General features: G+C 35.7%; 2 protein-coding genes and 1 non-coding gene across 6 annotated transcripts; 1 reads left to right on the plus strand and 2 right to left on the minus strand.

Moving 5' to 3' along the window:
- Positions 1 to 35: 35 nt before the first annotated feature.
- Positions 36 to 9,953, plus strand: LOC18037970 (cleavage stimulation factor subunit 77). Of its 3 annotated transcripts, none has more exons than XM_006429632.2 (22): positions 36 to 259; positions 349 to 417; positions 530 to 592; positions 694 to 803; positions 937 to 1,037; positions 1,845 to 1,906; positions 2,081 to 2,221; positions 2,471 to 2,599; positions 2,898 to 2,944; positions 3,136 to 3,199; positions 3,612 to 3,732; positions 3,923 to 3,981; positions 4,079 to 4,147; positions 5,187 to 5,327; positions 5,749 to 5,813; positions 6,356 to 6,452; positions 6,881 to 6,940; positions 7,722 to 7,874; positions 8,320 to 8,386; positions 8,469 to 8,570; positions 8,945 to 9,118; positions 9,566 to 9,953. In XM_006429632.2, exons 1-22 carry the CDS (start codon positions 227 to 229, stop codon positions 9,949 to 9,951), a joined length of 2,313 nt encoding a protein of 770 aa, XP_006429695.1. In that variant the 5' UTR covers positions 36 to 226; the 3' UTR covers positions 9,952 to 9,953. The 3 variants fall into 3 exon arrangements, with proteins under 3 accessions (XP_006429695.1, XP_024037332.1, XP_024037333.1); XM_024181564.1 differs by having other exon boundaries at positions 9,026 to 9,118; XM_024181565.1 differs by having other exon boundaries at positions 9,433 to 9,579.
- Positions 9,118 to 12,886, minus strand: LOC18039309 (chaperone protein dnaJ 72). 2 transcript variants are annotated; one of them, XM_024181569.1, is made up of 4 exons: positions 11,739 to 12,886; positions 10,681 to 10,750; positions 10,291 to 10,351; positions 9,118 to 9,136 (listed from the first exon to the last, which is right to left on the minus strand). In XM_024181569.1, the coding sequence occupies exons 1-3, from the start codon at positions 12,155 to 12,157 to the stop codon at positions 10,295 to 10,297; spliced, it is 546 nt and encodes a 181-aa protein (XP_024037337.1). In that variant the 5' UTR covers positions 12,158 to 12,886; the 3' UTR covers positions 9,118 to 9,136; positions 10,291 to 10,294. The 2 variants fall into 2 exon arrangements, with proteins under 2 accessions (XP_024037337.1, XP_006429694.1); XM_006429631.2 differs by lacking the exon at positions 9,118 to 9,136 and having other exon boundaries at positions 10,022 to 10,351.
- Positions 12,707 to 12,902, minus strand: LOC112097525. The gene has a single exon (XR_002905057.1). It is a non-coding gene; the product is annotated as a U2 spliceosomal RNA (small nuclear RNA).
- Positions 12,903 to 13,333: the final 431 nt, after the last annotated feature.

Raw genomic sequence — 13,333 nt, forward strand, 5'->3', positions numbered from 1 at the left:
GCCTTATTAAAAATTTTCGGTGACCGGGTTGTTCCTTTTGTTACGGGTCGGGCCACGAGACCCTGCTTCAGTTTCAGTCTTTCAGATTTCGCGCCTTACTACCGACGCTTTTCTGGAAACCCTTATCCAATTTGTTTGGTTACGAGTAAGGAGAATCGGATTTGAATGTTTTGTTTCGATTGTTTGATTGAAAAGCTAAATATTGTACAGTGGTCAAGCAAAACGAATGGCATCATCATCGGTCGAGCCTGAATCAGAGGTGACGAATTTTCTTCTAATTTTTTTCTGTTTCTCAGTCTGTGTCTTCAATTCATTCTTAAGATGAAAACTTCGATTCAACATTTTCAGGAAAATATAACTGGCGTAGCTGATAAATACAATGTCGAAACTGCAGAAATTCTTGCCAACAGTGCACTGGTGCGATTTCGAGTTACTTGCAATGTTTTTTTTTTTAATTTTCTTTTACTTGTTCAGTTCAGTTCAGTTCAATTCAATTTCCCCCGTTATTGCTAATTTTTTTTTTCTTCAGCATTTGCCTGTTGCACAGGCGGCGCCTATATATGAGCAACTTCTTTCTGTGTTTCCCACAGCTGTGAGTTTCATTGTAATTGTGGTTCGAATAATATCTGGAACTCTTTAGTAGTTTATTGTGCCATTACATGAATTGTTGAAGCCATTCTGCTTTTTCTTCAGGCTAAATTTTGGAAGCAGTATGTGGAGGCTTACATGGCTGTAAATAATGATGATGCTACTAAGCAGTTATTTAGCCGATGTTTGTTGATCTGCCTTCAAGTCCCTCTTTGGTACTGTTTTCTGTTTTACATTATTGTGGCACTATTTCATCAATTTTCATTCTTGATTTCCTGCTTATGAAATAATTTCATTTAACCTCTTCTTCTATGTTTATTCCATCATGTTGTTTTTGTGGCTTTACAGGAGATGCTACATTCGATTTATCAGGAAAGTCTACGAGAAGAAGGGCACAGAGGGCCAGGAAGAGACAAGGAAAGCTTTTGATTTTATGCTTAGCCATGTTGGTGTGTTTTTTCTTTCTGACTGTCACAATTGTTATTTTGGTACTACATTTCAACATGTTCTCACTAATTCTCTTTAGCAATAGCAATAAATTTAATCCTACTGATATCTTCCGTAGAAATTGTGTCACTTGCAAATTAGGGTTCAAGGAATCAAGAAATTAAAAAGATAATTTGGAGTAAAGCCACGATCAAACAGAGAGAGAAGTTACAAGAGAGTGAAAAGATAGATTAAACCGTGTCTAGGATTTAAAAAGAGAGAAAGTGGGCAAATGAGAGAAAATGGGTCTTCATAATTCTCCTTCCAGCCAAAATTTTGTCACCACTTTGAAAATCCTAATTTAGATCTTAATATATGCTTAATATCTAACAAAACACTTGAAACAAATACAAATAAGGTAAGGGCTGGAAGTTAATATTTGAGATACAAATCCAAGAAAGATGTTTCTCCTCTTAAAATACCAGTTCTTTTGGTGAAAAGGATCACTTAATACAACGTTAATAAACTGACCTGCTTCAAAAAATTTTGAACAAATAAACATGAATAAGTAAATATCTTTATCAAAGGTGAAATACCAGTCAGCTTGCTTAACTTCTTGTTCCCAGAAGTTGGCTTTCCGGAATATGTTGTCAAAAATGAAGCAAGATTTTTGCAGATTCATAGTTGGTCATGTTTTGGTTGAAACAATAGGGTAGAAAAGTTAGCCTCGTAATTAGTCTTACAAAATCCCTAACAACAATTTACTAAAATTTTTTTGCATGTCCTTTTTATATCTTTTATGAGCTTATCTCTGCTGCATTTGCTACCAGGATCGGATATATCATCTGGGCCTATTTGGTTGGAATACATCACCTTTTTAAAGTCATTGCCAGTATGTTGAATTCTGTCTCTCTTTTTCTTTTTTTTCTGTTAACAGTCACTACTGTTATCCTGAGGGCAAAAGCCCAGAATGCAAGGCAATTTGGTCTAAGGAGGAGAATCCCAATTGTTTGCCAAAGGAAGTGTGTTTATACCATAATTATTCTAAGTGTAGATGATCTTGCAGGCTCTAAACGCTCAGGAGGAATCACAACGGATGATTGCTATTCGGAAAGCATACCAAAGGGCTGTTGTTACTCCCACCCATCATGTAGAGCAACTCTGGAAGGATTATGAAAATTTTGAAAATTCTGTTAGCCGTCAACTGGTAAGTCTTATGTCCAGGATAGCATTGCTGTCTTGGTATGTTTGTGTGAATTTGATTGTGTACCTATGTGCATGAATAAGAGTGTGCATGTCAGACTATTAGCATTTTGACTTTTCGATGATTTGTCAGGCCCCAGCTAGTGATTTTTTTTGGAATGGATTCTCAGTGTGTGTTTGTGGTTGGGTGTGTCTGTTTTTTGTGACTAATAATAAATATAGGACTTATAAAATGATGATATCTTCTGGGCAGGCTAAAGGGCTTTTGTCTGAATATCAATCAAAATACACCAGTGCAAGGGCTGTATATCGGGAGCGAAAGAAATATTGTGAGGAAATTGATTGGAATATGCTTGCAGTGCCACCAACTGGATCTTACAAAGTAATTTTCTGTTTTACTTCTGATGCTCTTAGTGGTTATTGACCTAGAGATGTATATAACATGAAGAGTGAGCATCTCTCTCTTTCTACATAGTGTGAGTTAGTAATAAAATTTTGGTGACTTGTCTTCACGAGTGTTATTTTAAAACAAACACCAGAATGTAGTTGACACATGATTTATCTGCTATATAGTACTGCCTAACTTTTGAAGTTCCGTTACAAGTTTTTGTGTTGTCATACTTGACAATCTAAGTTATATTTGTCATTGAATGTTATGATCTGCTGTTTATCACTGACAGGAAGAACAGCAGTGGATTGCATGGAAGAGGCTCTTAACCTTTGAAAAGTAAGAATTCTGACCAATTTTATTTAATAATTTCGCATAGTTATTATTATTTATTATTTTATATTTTTTTCTGTCTTTTGTCTTGTATGCATATGCAACTTTTATGTCAACGGCTGTTTGTTGGTTCTGGTAGCACTTACAGTAATTGTTAGAATTTGATTTCTAACTGAATCAAATATACTGTATTGCAGGGGAAACCCTCAACGGATAGACACTGCATCGTCCAACAAAAGAATCATATTCACCTATGAGCAGGTAGAAGAAATGACTATTTTGCAATTCTTGTGCCTTAAAGTTTAAAAAGAAATCTCGTTGGCCAATGAAGAACATAATCTTTTAGTGTGAAATATGGAAATAAACCTAAATGATTTTTGAGCAGCTAAATTGCTATAATTTTTGAATTAGCCTACTATTAATCTAGTTGTCATTTAATTAGATGTGTTTGTACCTGAGAGTTTTCTACGCTTATAACATGACCTTATACAGTGGGGGTTTAATTGAGATTTGTGAGTTTGTCAAACACATTGCTGTAAACACATGGTAGGCTTTACTAGAATTTCCTCTCTCACTTTCGGATGCATTTCTTTATCAGCATCATTACTTCACAAATTTCTGTTTCTTACTGCATTTTGTTAATGTGTTGCTACTGGGTTGCATGGGCATTCAGTGTCTGATGTATCTATACCATTACCCGGATATATGGTATGACTATGCTACTTGGCATGCAAAAAGTGGCTCAATAGATGCTGCAATCAAAGTATTTCAACGAGCTTTGAAGGCTCTTCCAGGTACTTAGTTCTTTTTTTTTTTTTTTTTTTACCTCCCCCCAACTGAAGGAAGAATTCTTGAGAATTATTCCATACCTCTGTTTCTTCTTTATAGTTGGGCTGGGTGATAATGGGTGTTAAATTAACTGTTATGTGTCTTTCCATTTTCCGTTAAATTTATTTAATCTTTTTCCTTCACACTCATGATCAGATTCAGAAATGCTAAGGTATGCTTTTGCAGAGCTAGAGGAATCCCGTGGAGCAATTGCGGTATGAATATTCTCAGACTTTACTTTTTTTTAAAAAAAAAGTTGAAATGCGTTCTCTTGCTTCTTGCTCTTTTAACTTTACATTTTCTTTCATGCAGGCTGCAAAGAAATTATATGAAAGTCTTTTGACCGACAGCGTTAATACAACAGCTCTGGCACATATACAAGTAAGAAATTGTTGGTCGCATATACATATCTTGGGAGGCTGAAAAAAATGGTAGGACTGCATAATTAGTTTAGCTTATATTGGAGTTTGATAAATAACAAATACTCAGTCTCAGGGCCTAGACATTAGCATATTTAGTTCTGGGTCAGTATGTTTCTAGTTTAGCAAATATTGCCAGGCAACCATCAACTCACCCCTACTTGGAATAAAAATTTTCAATTTACCCACTAAAAGTGTGAAAATATCAACTTACCCCATTTGGTGTTGAGAAGATTTTAAAGGAAAAAAAAATACGTCTACATGTTCCCATTTGCCTTCATCTTTTGAAAATGGGTGGTAAATTGAGGTTTCCACGCTTTTGGGAGTAAACTAAAGATTGTCATTCTATCTAGGGATGAATTGAAGTTTACCCAATATTGCCCATTATTTATGAGCAATAGGGCTTATGGCCTAGACCCTAATTGGTAAAAGCAAAGAAACAGAATTAGTAAATTTCCCAAATTTTTTCTCAATTTTTTTCCTCAGAATTTCAGATTGGATTATCCTCTCTATTTGTTGCTGAATTCGAAAGATTTGCCTTTCTAGACATAATAGTCAGTTCTGAGATATTTTGGACCCCTAATACAATCTGGCTTCTTCAATTTCCTATCATCATGCGTAAGGTTCTTGGTACTCTTTTCTTTCAAGATAAAGCGTGATCACATATCCTTCTTAGCAAGATATAGAAATATTTGATTACATGTCATGGTGTCCACCTTTATAAAATGTTTGTTATCATTTGCTAAATTTTTTAATGGTGTTGATGAAGTATCTGACCTTCGAATGTCTTTTGAGGATACTTAGAATTAAAGAGGATTGTTAGGGGTTGGAATCTCATCTTCTTGTTGTTTCTAATGGAAGTCATTTTTAATTGGCTTATTGACCATGACTCTTTTTTGCAATATTCTTTTGATTGATGGCACATGGGATGGTAGATCCTAGTGATGTTTCCTGGATTAAAACTGATTCATTTGTTCATTGCATGATGTTTCATGTTTCAGTTTATTCGTTTTCTACGAAGGACTGAGGGAGTTGAAGCAGCTCGCAAGTACTTCCTTGATGCTCGTAAATCCCCAAACTTCACATACCATGTATATGTTGCTTACGCCCTGATGGCCTTCTGTCAAGACAAAGACCCAAAGGTTTTTTCCTTTTTCATATATTTTTGCAAAACTTTATATACTATGGAGCACCAGCAGTATAGCACAGTGCTTATTGGCATTAGGATCGTATATTTACAAAGCTACCTTTGAGATCAGATAGAAAAGGCTAATTTTCTCATTGCTGCTATTTTTGTCTTGTATGGATGGTTAATCTGATTAATTAGATTAAGTAAGAATCATATTAATATGATATTTGTGGTCTCTTTCTTTCTATCTCTCTCTATTTCGCAACTACCCGATGACCCATTTCTCCCCCAAACATCCGGGCACCCTGACTTTCCATTGGGTAGATCAACAACTAAATTAACGTGCTGTCTCCTATAAGAAATTTGATTAAACTGTAATCAATTTTAGAAAGTTGAGTGGAAGTTGTCTTTACAGCTGGTATATATTTGTGCAGCTTGCTCACAATGTTTTTGAAGCAGGATTGAAACGTTTTATGCATGAGCCTGCATACATACTTGAGTAAGTTCACCTCTTCACTTGATCTAAAATCTTAAAAGTTATAGGTATTACAGTATTCTTATTATTCTTGTTATTATTATTTTGGAGTTGGTCAATCTCTCAGTGATTTATTCATGGCAAATTCTATTGACACTCAGAATTAGGAGCCTCCATTTGTGCTTATGGCATATGAAATATTTTATATAAGATCTTCCTTTTTGGTTAAACTTTTACCCATCGGCGGAGCATACTGTCTGCTGGTATAGTATCTCCCATGTAGGTTTCATTTTCAAAAATCAAAATATTGATCATAATAAATGTCAAGTCACATTTGATTGAAGTAGCCATTACCGTTGCAAACACCTTTTTGACCCATTAGAAGGTCCTAGAAATGCTTCACTAAATTATTCTCTTAGTTAGATGACTATTTCTGTGGTTCAATCATGGGTTGCAGAATAGAATTATCTCATTGTTATTTTATTTTGCACCTAGTACCTGCAAAACCTGGACAGTAAATAGTTACAACTTCATAGAGATTTGATTAATTGTTTTTGGTGTTCCAGATATGCAGATTTTTTGTCTCGTCTGAATGATGATAGAAACATTCGGGCTTTGTTTGAGAGGGCGTTAAGCTCTCTACCACCTGAGGAATCCATTGAGGTACAGTGTCTATATAAATCTCTTATATTTAGCAGCATTGTGCAGTGAGTGTGTTCGGGAGAGGTTAATGGAGAAAATGAAAAAATCCATGGAAGTGAATTTAATGCCAAAAAGATCAAAATTTATATTTAAATTTGGGCCTACCAAGAGATTGGTCTTTTCAAATTTATCCGGAGAGAGTGCTCCCACTTTAGTCTTTTGTGTTTTCTGAAGTTTATGAGTCATGGTCAGGATGAGAGAAAGAAGAGTGTTTCTAGAATTAGTTTAGCCTAAGTTAAATTCTCAGCCTCCCGCAACATATCATACTTATATGACTGAGAAATTTAGAAAAAAAAAACTTAACTAAACAAGTTAAGAAAATGAATTCTTCAAAGACAGTTTGATTTATTCAAATTTTCAGTTATTATTTCGGTTATTGCTTATTTCAGGTATGGAAAAGGTTCACCCAATTTGAGCAAATGTATGGAGATTTGGATAGCACGCTGAAGGTAGTGATTTTGTTTTTAATTAATGTTTTTGTGTTATCCTATTTCCTTGTGTTTGTTTCCCATTTGATTTTTAAATTATAATGCTTTTCTTGGACTAATTATTTTTAAGAAATTATGGGCTTCTTAATTTTTTATCCTATTGTTTGATCTTTCTGCGTGATTTAGTTATAGATCATTGGATTCAACAAGTTCCTCTATTTTTCTTTTTTCATTCATCACCAAAGTTATAATTATTTGAAACGCATAATCAATAGAATCAAATACATGCAAAGTGTAAAAGTAGACGGTAAAATTAACTACTGGAACAAATTTATTAACTCCACAAATATAAGCTCAACAGTTATCCACTTTAGCCCCTTGGGGTTCTGGGTTGGGTGTGGGTCAGCAGTCAATTTGCCTTCAAATCTTAGATTGCTGGCAACAGATGTCCTAAAAAGGATCCAGGGGGCAAGCAATCATCAAACTTGGTCAATCAATTTGGCTGGATATAATTCTAATTTAATAATTTAGCCATCAGTCATAACCATATCTTTGAATGCTGATGAAATTGGTCACCTGGATGGGATGGATGTCACCATCTGGCTTATTTATTTACCTAAGGGCTTTTGGACATCTATGGATATGAACTGTGGTCTTAGCCCAGTCATCAGGATTAATAATTTCAATATAAGGGGTGGTGACTGATTATTGTAGAATATCAACTGTGAACTCTTCATACAATAGTTTTCATTTATTTTTTATTTGTTTCTTTTGAACCTTAATGTTTTTCAACTCGATACAGGTTGAACAAAGAAGGAAAGAAGCTCTTTCTAGAACTGGTGAAGAAGGAGCATCTGCACTAGAGGATTCATTGCAAGATGTTGTGTCCCGTTATAGTTTCATGGATCTTTGGCCCTGCTCCTCTAAGGACCTGGATCATTTGGTCCGACAAGAGGTACCTTCTATCTGAATGTTAAATTGTTTATATGAATACTGCTTCAGATAATACTATTACTCTCAAAGCATTCTTGTCTTCTATTATTAATCTTTCACATTACGGTATTATTAAACCTGCCCCTGTAATTATGCCATCAAAAAAGTTTTAGCATATACTTGAAAAGGCGTCAATAAATGCTCTTATATCCTATGCTTCTGCATGTTTACCTTGTATATACACAATTTTTAACAGCACTATATGTATCATAGGTTCCTGCCATAATATACGATGATGTTCTGATTTTCTCTGTTTATTATGATCACGTGATTGATTGTGGTATCTGTCTTGACTGTATTTACATAACTTTACATAGAGAAAAATTCTAGATTTTGTGCTGGTACACTTTGGACCATACTTTGATGGTGTTTGTTAATGACTCTTGTACTTGGCTTACTCTTTTCAGTGGCTTGTCAAAAACATCAACAAGAAAGTTGATAAATCAGCTCTCTCTAATGGACCTGGGATTGTAGGTAAAATTTACCTGTTCTTAAGCCATATCTGTGGTTAGAGTTGGTATCATCATCTCATAAATTTTTCTTTCCTTTTGGGTAGATAAGGGTCCTTCTGGCCTGACAAGCAATTCAACTACATCTGCAACAGTCATATACCCAGATACATCTCAGATGGTTATTTATGATCCAAGGCAAAAACCTGGTATATGATGATTTAAAATAGTAGTTGTTTTAATTATTTCTTTATGTAGTATTCGGTTTTTATTCTTTTATGTGTCAATTCTAACATCTGGTTTTGGAGAGTTACACAATGTCTTTAGTTGTGTTTGGTGTGTTATAGAATTTCTTCTTTGCACTAAACTAGGGCTACCAGTTCTTGACTTATAACAGCATGTACTATGAAGTAAACACAGTAGTAGTTATAACCTACCTTGCATTTCGGTCTCTTATCTCTTTCAAACTTTATGTTCAGAAAACTTTCCAAATATATATTTAATTTTCAAGCCATTGAATTGCATGCTAATGTTTGTTCATTTGTCAAATATACTAAATGTATGATCATATATTTGACCTTAGGCATTGGAATTTCTCCTAGCACAACAGCAACTGGAGCCTCTTCTGCACTTAACGCCTTGTCTAATCCCATGGTTGCAACAGGGGGTGGTGGAATAATGAACCCGTTTGACGAGATGTTGAAAGCAGCATCACCTGCAATATTTGCATTTTTAGCAAACTTGCCTGCTGTGGAAGGTAATTGAGCAACTGCAACTGGCGCATAAAGAAATTTTTGAAATTATGCGAAATTATGAGTACTTCTTAAATTAATTTCCAAGCTTTGCGTCTAGAGGCGAGAGTTAATTAAGCAAAAATGAATTATAGAAAATTTCAATTAGGAAATTCATGGTCCATAAATAGCTTTGCATTTGGAGACAAGATAGTCAACTGCTTGTGCTATAAAATTTGTTTCCTTGGGGCTTCTGCAGCTAAAAGTTTCTAAGATACATCTTTCTCATTTTATTCATTCCACTTTAAGGGTTTTTGATCTAAGCTTGTAATCTTTCTAGGGAAATTATTTCATAGTATCAAGGGGCTGTTTTGTTTGAGGTGCATCTATCACAGCTTTTGAAGTATTCAAAATTCCGTGTAGCGATTCCTTCGGTATTGTTGTTCCTTGTAATTCCTTTCAAATGATTGCAGGTCCAACACCAAATGTGGATATCGTATTATCAATTTGTTTGCAGAGTGACATACCGACGGGACAGATGGGGAAATCACCGACGACTTACCCAACTCCAATACCAACAGGCGCTGCTCGTAGTGCAAGCGGCATTTCTGGGTCAAACAAATCGCATCCCACTCCTAGTGGTTCCTCTCTTAAACAATCAAAGGATAAGCAATCTTTAAAGAGAAAGGATATAGGGCAAGATGATGATGAAACCACAACTGTCCAGAGCCAGCCACAACCCCGGGATTTTTTTAGGATACGCCAGATGAAGAAAGCGCGAGGAGCTGCCAGTTCGCAGACAGGATCAGCATCGTATGGAAGTGCTGTTTCAGGAGATCTCTCTGGTAGCACAGGCTGATTCCATAATTGCAATTTTTTTCTCCTCTTACATGATTGAAATTTAAGATGTTTAAGATTGAAAAGGGCTATTTGACAAAAACTGATTGGGATGCATGCATACTCAAATGTCAAAGCCAACACTTCATTTCTCATCCTCTCAATTAGCCAACACAATCAAGCTTCCAGGAAATGAGGTGTTTTGCATACAACAATCACAAATCATCATCACTACTAACAAGCTATTTACATCAGAAGGTGTAACCTTATATTAGGCGAAAGTGTAACCTTATATCAGATGAAAGAAGAGTCGCCAATCACATTTGTAAATGATGAACATAGAATTTTATTGAAATCTCACATCTCTAATCCTTGCGTGCCCTTGCTTTCTCGATAGACTCCATGGCTGCCTCAAATGATTTCTGAATGAAAAATCAACATCATCAATGAAATTTTGAAAAGCCTTTCTGTCCTTTAAAATCCACATCAACCAAGATAAAAACCAGATGTAATCTTCTGCTAAATATTGTGCCAGAAAAGTTGAGTGATTGAAGGAAACTTTTTCTCAAAATGTAAAAACAAAATAGTATAAAAAATAGTTTTGAATCATCAATCTACACAAAAGGTACCATACTGATGTGCTAAAAGCATCGAGCGGGTTCAAAAGGGTCTTATTAAAAAGAATCTAAAATGAATATGCTCACAACTATTAGTACATAGATCCTTCCCTTGAGCAAAGTCAGTATCTTACCCCAGAATTATGCATGCTCCATATTGCCTCCTTGCTCTTATCAATCACAAACATTCCACCCAATAAAGCACTGCAAAGAAGCAAAGAACAAAATAATAAATAAATAAACAAATACATACGTAAATTTTTCCTTTCTTTTTTTCCCCAACCAAGAAAAGTTCTTATAAACCCTATGTGTTAGTACAGAATAAGGGAAGATCTAGTAAACATTCTGAACTATTCAAGCATTGTAAGCAAATAAGAAAGGAGAAAAGAATTAATTTAAGTATCAGATTTAACAACACCAAAAAGGCATCTGAAACAAAATATCAAACCAACGTCCAAATTGTTAAATTAATATATAGCTTCATGATATCAAATGGTCTGCAATTTCTTGACAAGCCACAACTTCCAAATAAAAGAAAGGGATGACCTTTCCTAAGATACTTCCAAACATCACAACCAGCCAAATTGCTCCCAAGAATGATCCAACCAACTCTAATAAACATATGAAATAGAGCACAAACTCAAAGCCACTGGGCAAAACAGCAACAGATGATTGATTGTTTCATGACTCCACTCACACATGTAGCACCTTCCTTCCTATAAAATTTTCGGTGATAAAAATGCAAAACAAAACTGATTTTTCCAACACAAAGCAACCAGCACATTGAATAAACTGCCATGGACAGATCCTAGCATTATAAGCTCTAAACGCCGTCAATAAGATTTCATTAACCTCAAGCTTCTTGTCACTGTAATATTTTCAACATTCTTCCAAATACTACAAAATCTACCGGATCTGCATATCATTCAATTAAAGGTGGTTGTTCCTATACAAGAAATTGCAAATCACTACCAGATCCAATTCAATTTCTTTCAACTGAATTTCTCTCTGTGTAAAATCCTCCAGAACAATCAAATCATAGGATTGCAGAAGCCAATAAATAATCTAAACAGCCATATATATATACAACAAAAAATAAAATAAAATGAAATGAGCTAATTGATTTGACCTACTCCGCAAATTTACAAAATTTTCATCTTCTGATTTAAAAAAAAAAGGAATAATCAAATACCCAGCAAAGGCAGCATTAAGAAGAAAGGCCCGCGTGGTCAAAAACCGAAGAGCAATCTCCAATTTAGAAACAAACCCATCACCAACGTTAGAAGACGACGACCCGGGTCGCTTATACTCGTACCCGTATCCGTACCCGTAATTATTGTATTGGTTACCGTATCCTCCAGCTCTGCTGTTATTGCTGTAGTAATTTTTGTTATTAGTACGAATGTCGTAATTGGCGCGCTTTCGATCGTCGCTGAGAATCTCGTAGGCCTCGGAGACTTGCTTGAATCTGAGGGTTGCGTTTTCTCTGACGGTATTTGATGACTGTGAGTGCTTGTCAGGGTGATATTTTACCGCCAAATTCCTAAATGCTTCCTTGATTTCATCCCTGGTTGCGTTTTTGCTTAATCCCAAAACCCTGTAATGATCCATCTGAAAGAATTAACTAACATGAGATGATTCTCATCTCATTGCTTTATTATTTATTTTGAACCCCAACTCAAATTTTCAACCGCAACCGAAACCTTCAACCTTCTGACTATTCGTGGCACCGCCATGGCCGCTTCTATTCTTTCCCACAAGTTCATTAACTCTCGTCTCCCCTTTTTGTAGGCTTGATGGCCCAAACCCAAGCCAATCATCAAGTCATATTTCGGTATGGTACTCAGTATTTATATTTTATTCCATTTATGATAACAATTGTTTTCAAAATTGTTCATAGCAGTCCAGTAATGTTGTTTACGTTGCCATACTAAAGTAGAAGAGCATGTGTCAGGATTATAGCCTCATTCCGGGGGTCGGATAAAAATTGCGCTGGGGCCAAATTTTCACAAATTTTACATTTAATAAGGAATCAAAATTTAGAATATATATTGGCTCCTCCAAATAACATGTTTGAGGATAACATCATTTCTAGCAAATCCGGTACGGTCCCATCCATCACACACTCACAGTGCCTACAAAAATTTAAGCTGTGGCTTGGTGGGGTGCGCCAGGCCCATGCAGTAGTGCAACGCCTGGGCGACGCTCGAGCACCCCAGTAGCTAGCTACTGTTTTGGTCACTCCCCCTTAAAAAGTTCATTTAATATCGTGTGGACCGATAGCCCACATATCAGATATTAAACTGATAAGAACAGATACTACACTTGATCTTAGCCAAAAGGCCGAGAAAGGTATGCTTTGTGAAGGCCTACGATTTGCGTTTTATAAGCCATTGTATTTGGCTTCTTGTCTCTCTTCAACGATGTGGGATAACAAGAAATCCTTTGGTTCCCTTGCCCTCTTCGATTATCTAACAAAGCTGCCAATACGATCCAGTACTTGCTTCCTCTTCTCTGCTCTAAAGTCTAAACTACTCATATCTCAGTCTTTTCTGTTCACTGCAGTGATAGAAAAATCGAGAGATAGCCCAGAAAGAAATTGTCGTTGATTTGAAATTATCAGGGCATAAATATCATCACCACCACCATTCACACACAGCTGTGCTTCCTCCCCAAAATTTCTGACTCAAACAAAAATTATGTCCTTAAAGTTTCCAAAGCCAACCGCGTTCCTTAGCTAAAGGATGTCAATGTCATTTGCTTTGTAAAAAGAATAACACTAACGTT

This window comes from Citrus clementina, unplaced genomic scaffold, assembly GCF_000493195.1.
Source record: "Citrus clementina cultivar Clemenules unplaced genomic scaffold, Citrus_clementina_v1.0 scaffold_6, whole genome shotgun sequence".
Lineage (NCBI taxonomy): Eukaryota > Viridiplantae > Streptophyta > Magnoliopsida > Sapindales > Rutaceae > Citrus > Citrus x clementina.

Excerpts from the sequence above, each read along its gene's own strand:
- LOC18037970 (XM_006429632.2), top strand. The coding sequence starts at position 227 with ATGGCATCATCATCGGTCGAGCCTGAATCAGAG. Across the intron at positions 593-693 it reads TTTCTGTGTTTCCCACAGCT|GCTAAATTTTGGAAGCAGTA; the intron begins GTGAGTTTCATT and ends CTTTTTCTTCAG. Across the intron at positions 3,982-4,078 it reads AATCCCGTGGAGCAATTGCG|GCTGCAAAGAAATTATATGA; the intron begins GTATGAATATTC and ends TCTTTCATGCAG.
- LOC18039309 (XM_024181569.1), bottom strand. The coding sequence starts at position 12,157 with ATGGATCATTACAGGGTTTTGGGATTAAGCAAAAACGCAACCAGGGAT. Across the intron at positions 10,751-11,738 it reads CTTAATGCTGCCTTTGCTGG|TGCTTTATTGGGTGGAATGT; the intron begins GTATTTGATTAT and ends GCTTCTTTGCAG. Across the intron at positions 10,352-10,680 it reads GGAGCATGCATAATTCTGGG|AAATCATTTGAGGCAGCCAT; the intron begins GTAAGATACTGA and ends TTTTTCATTCAG.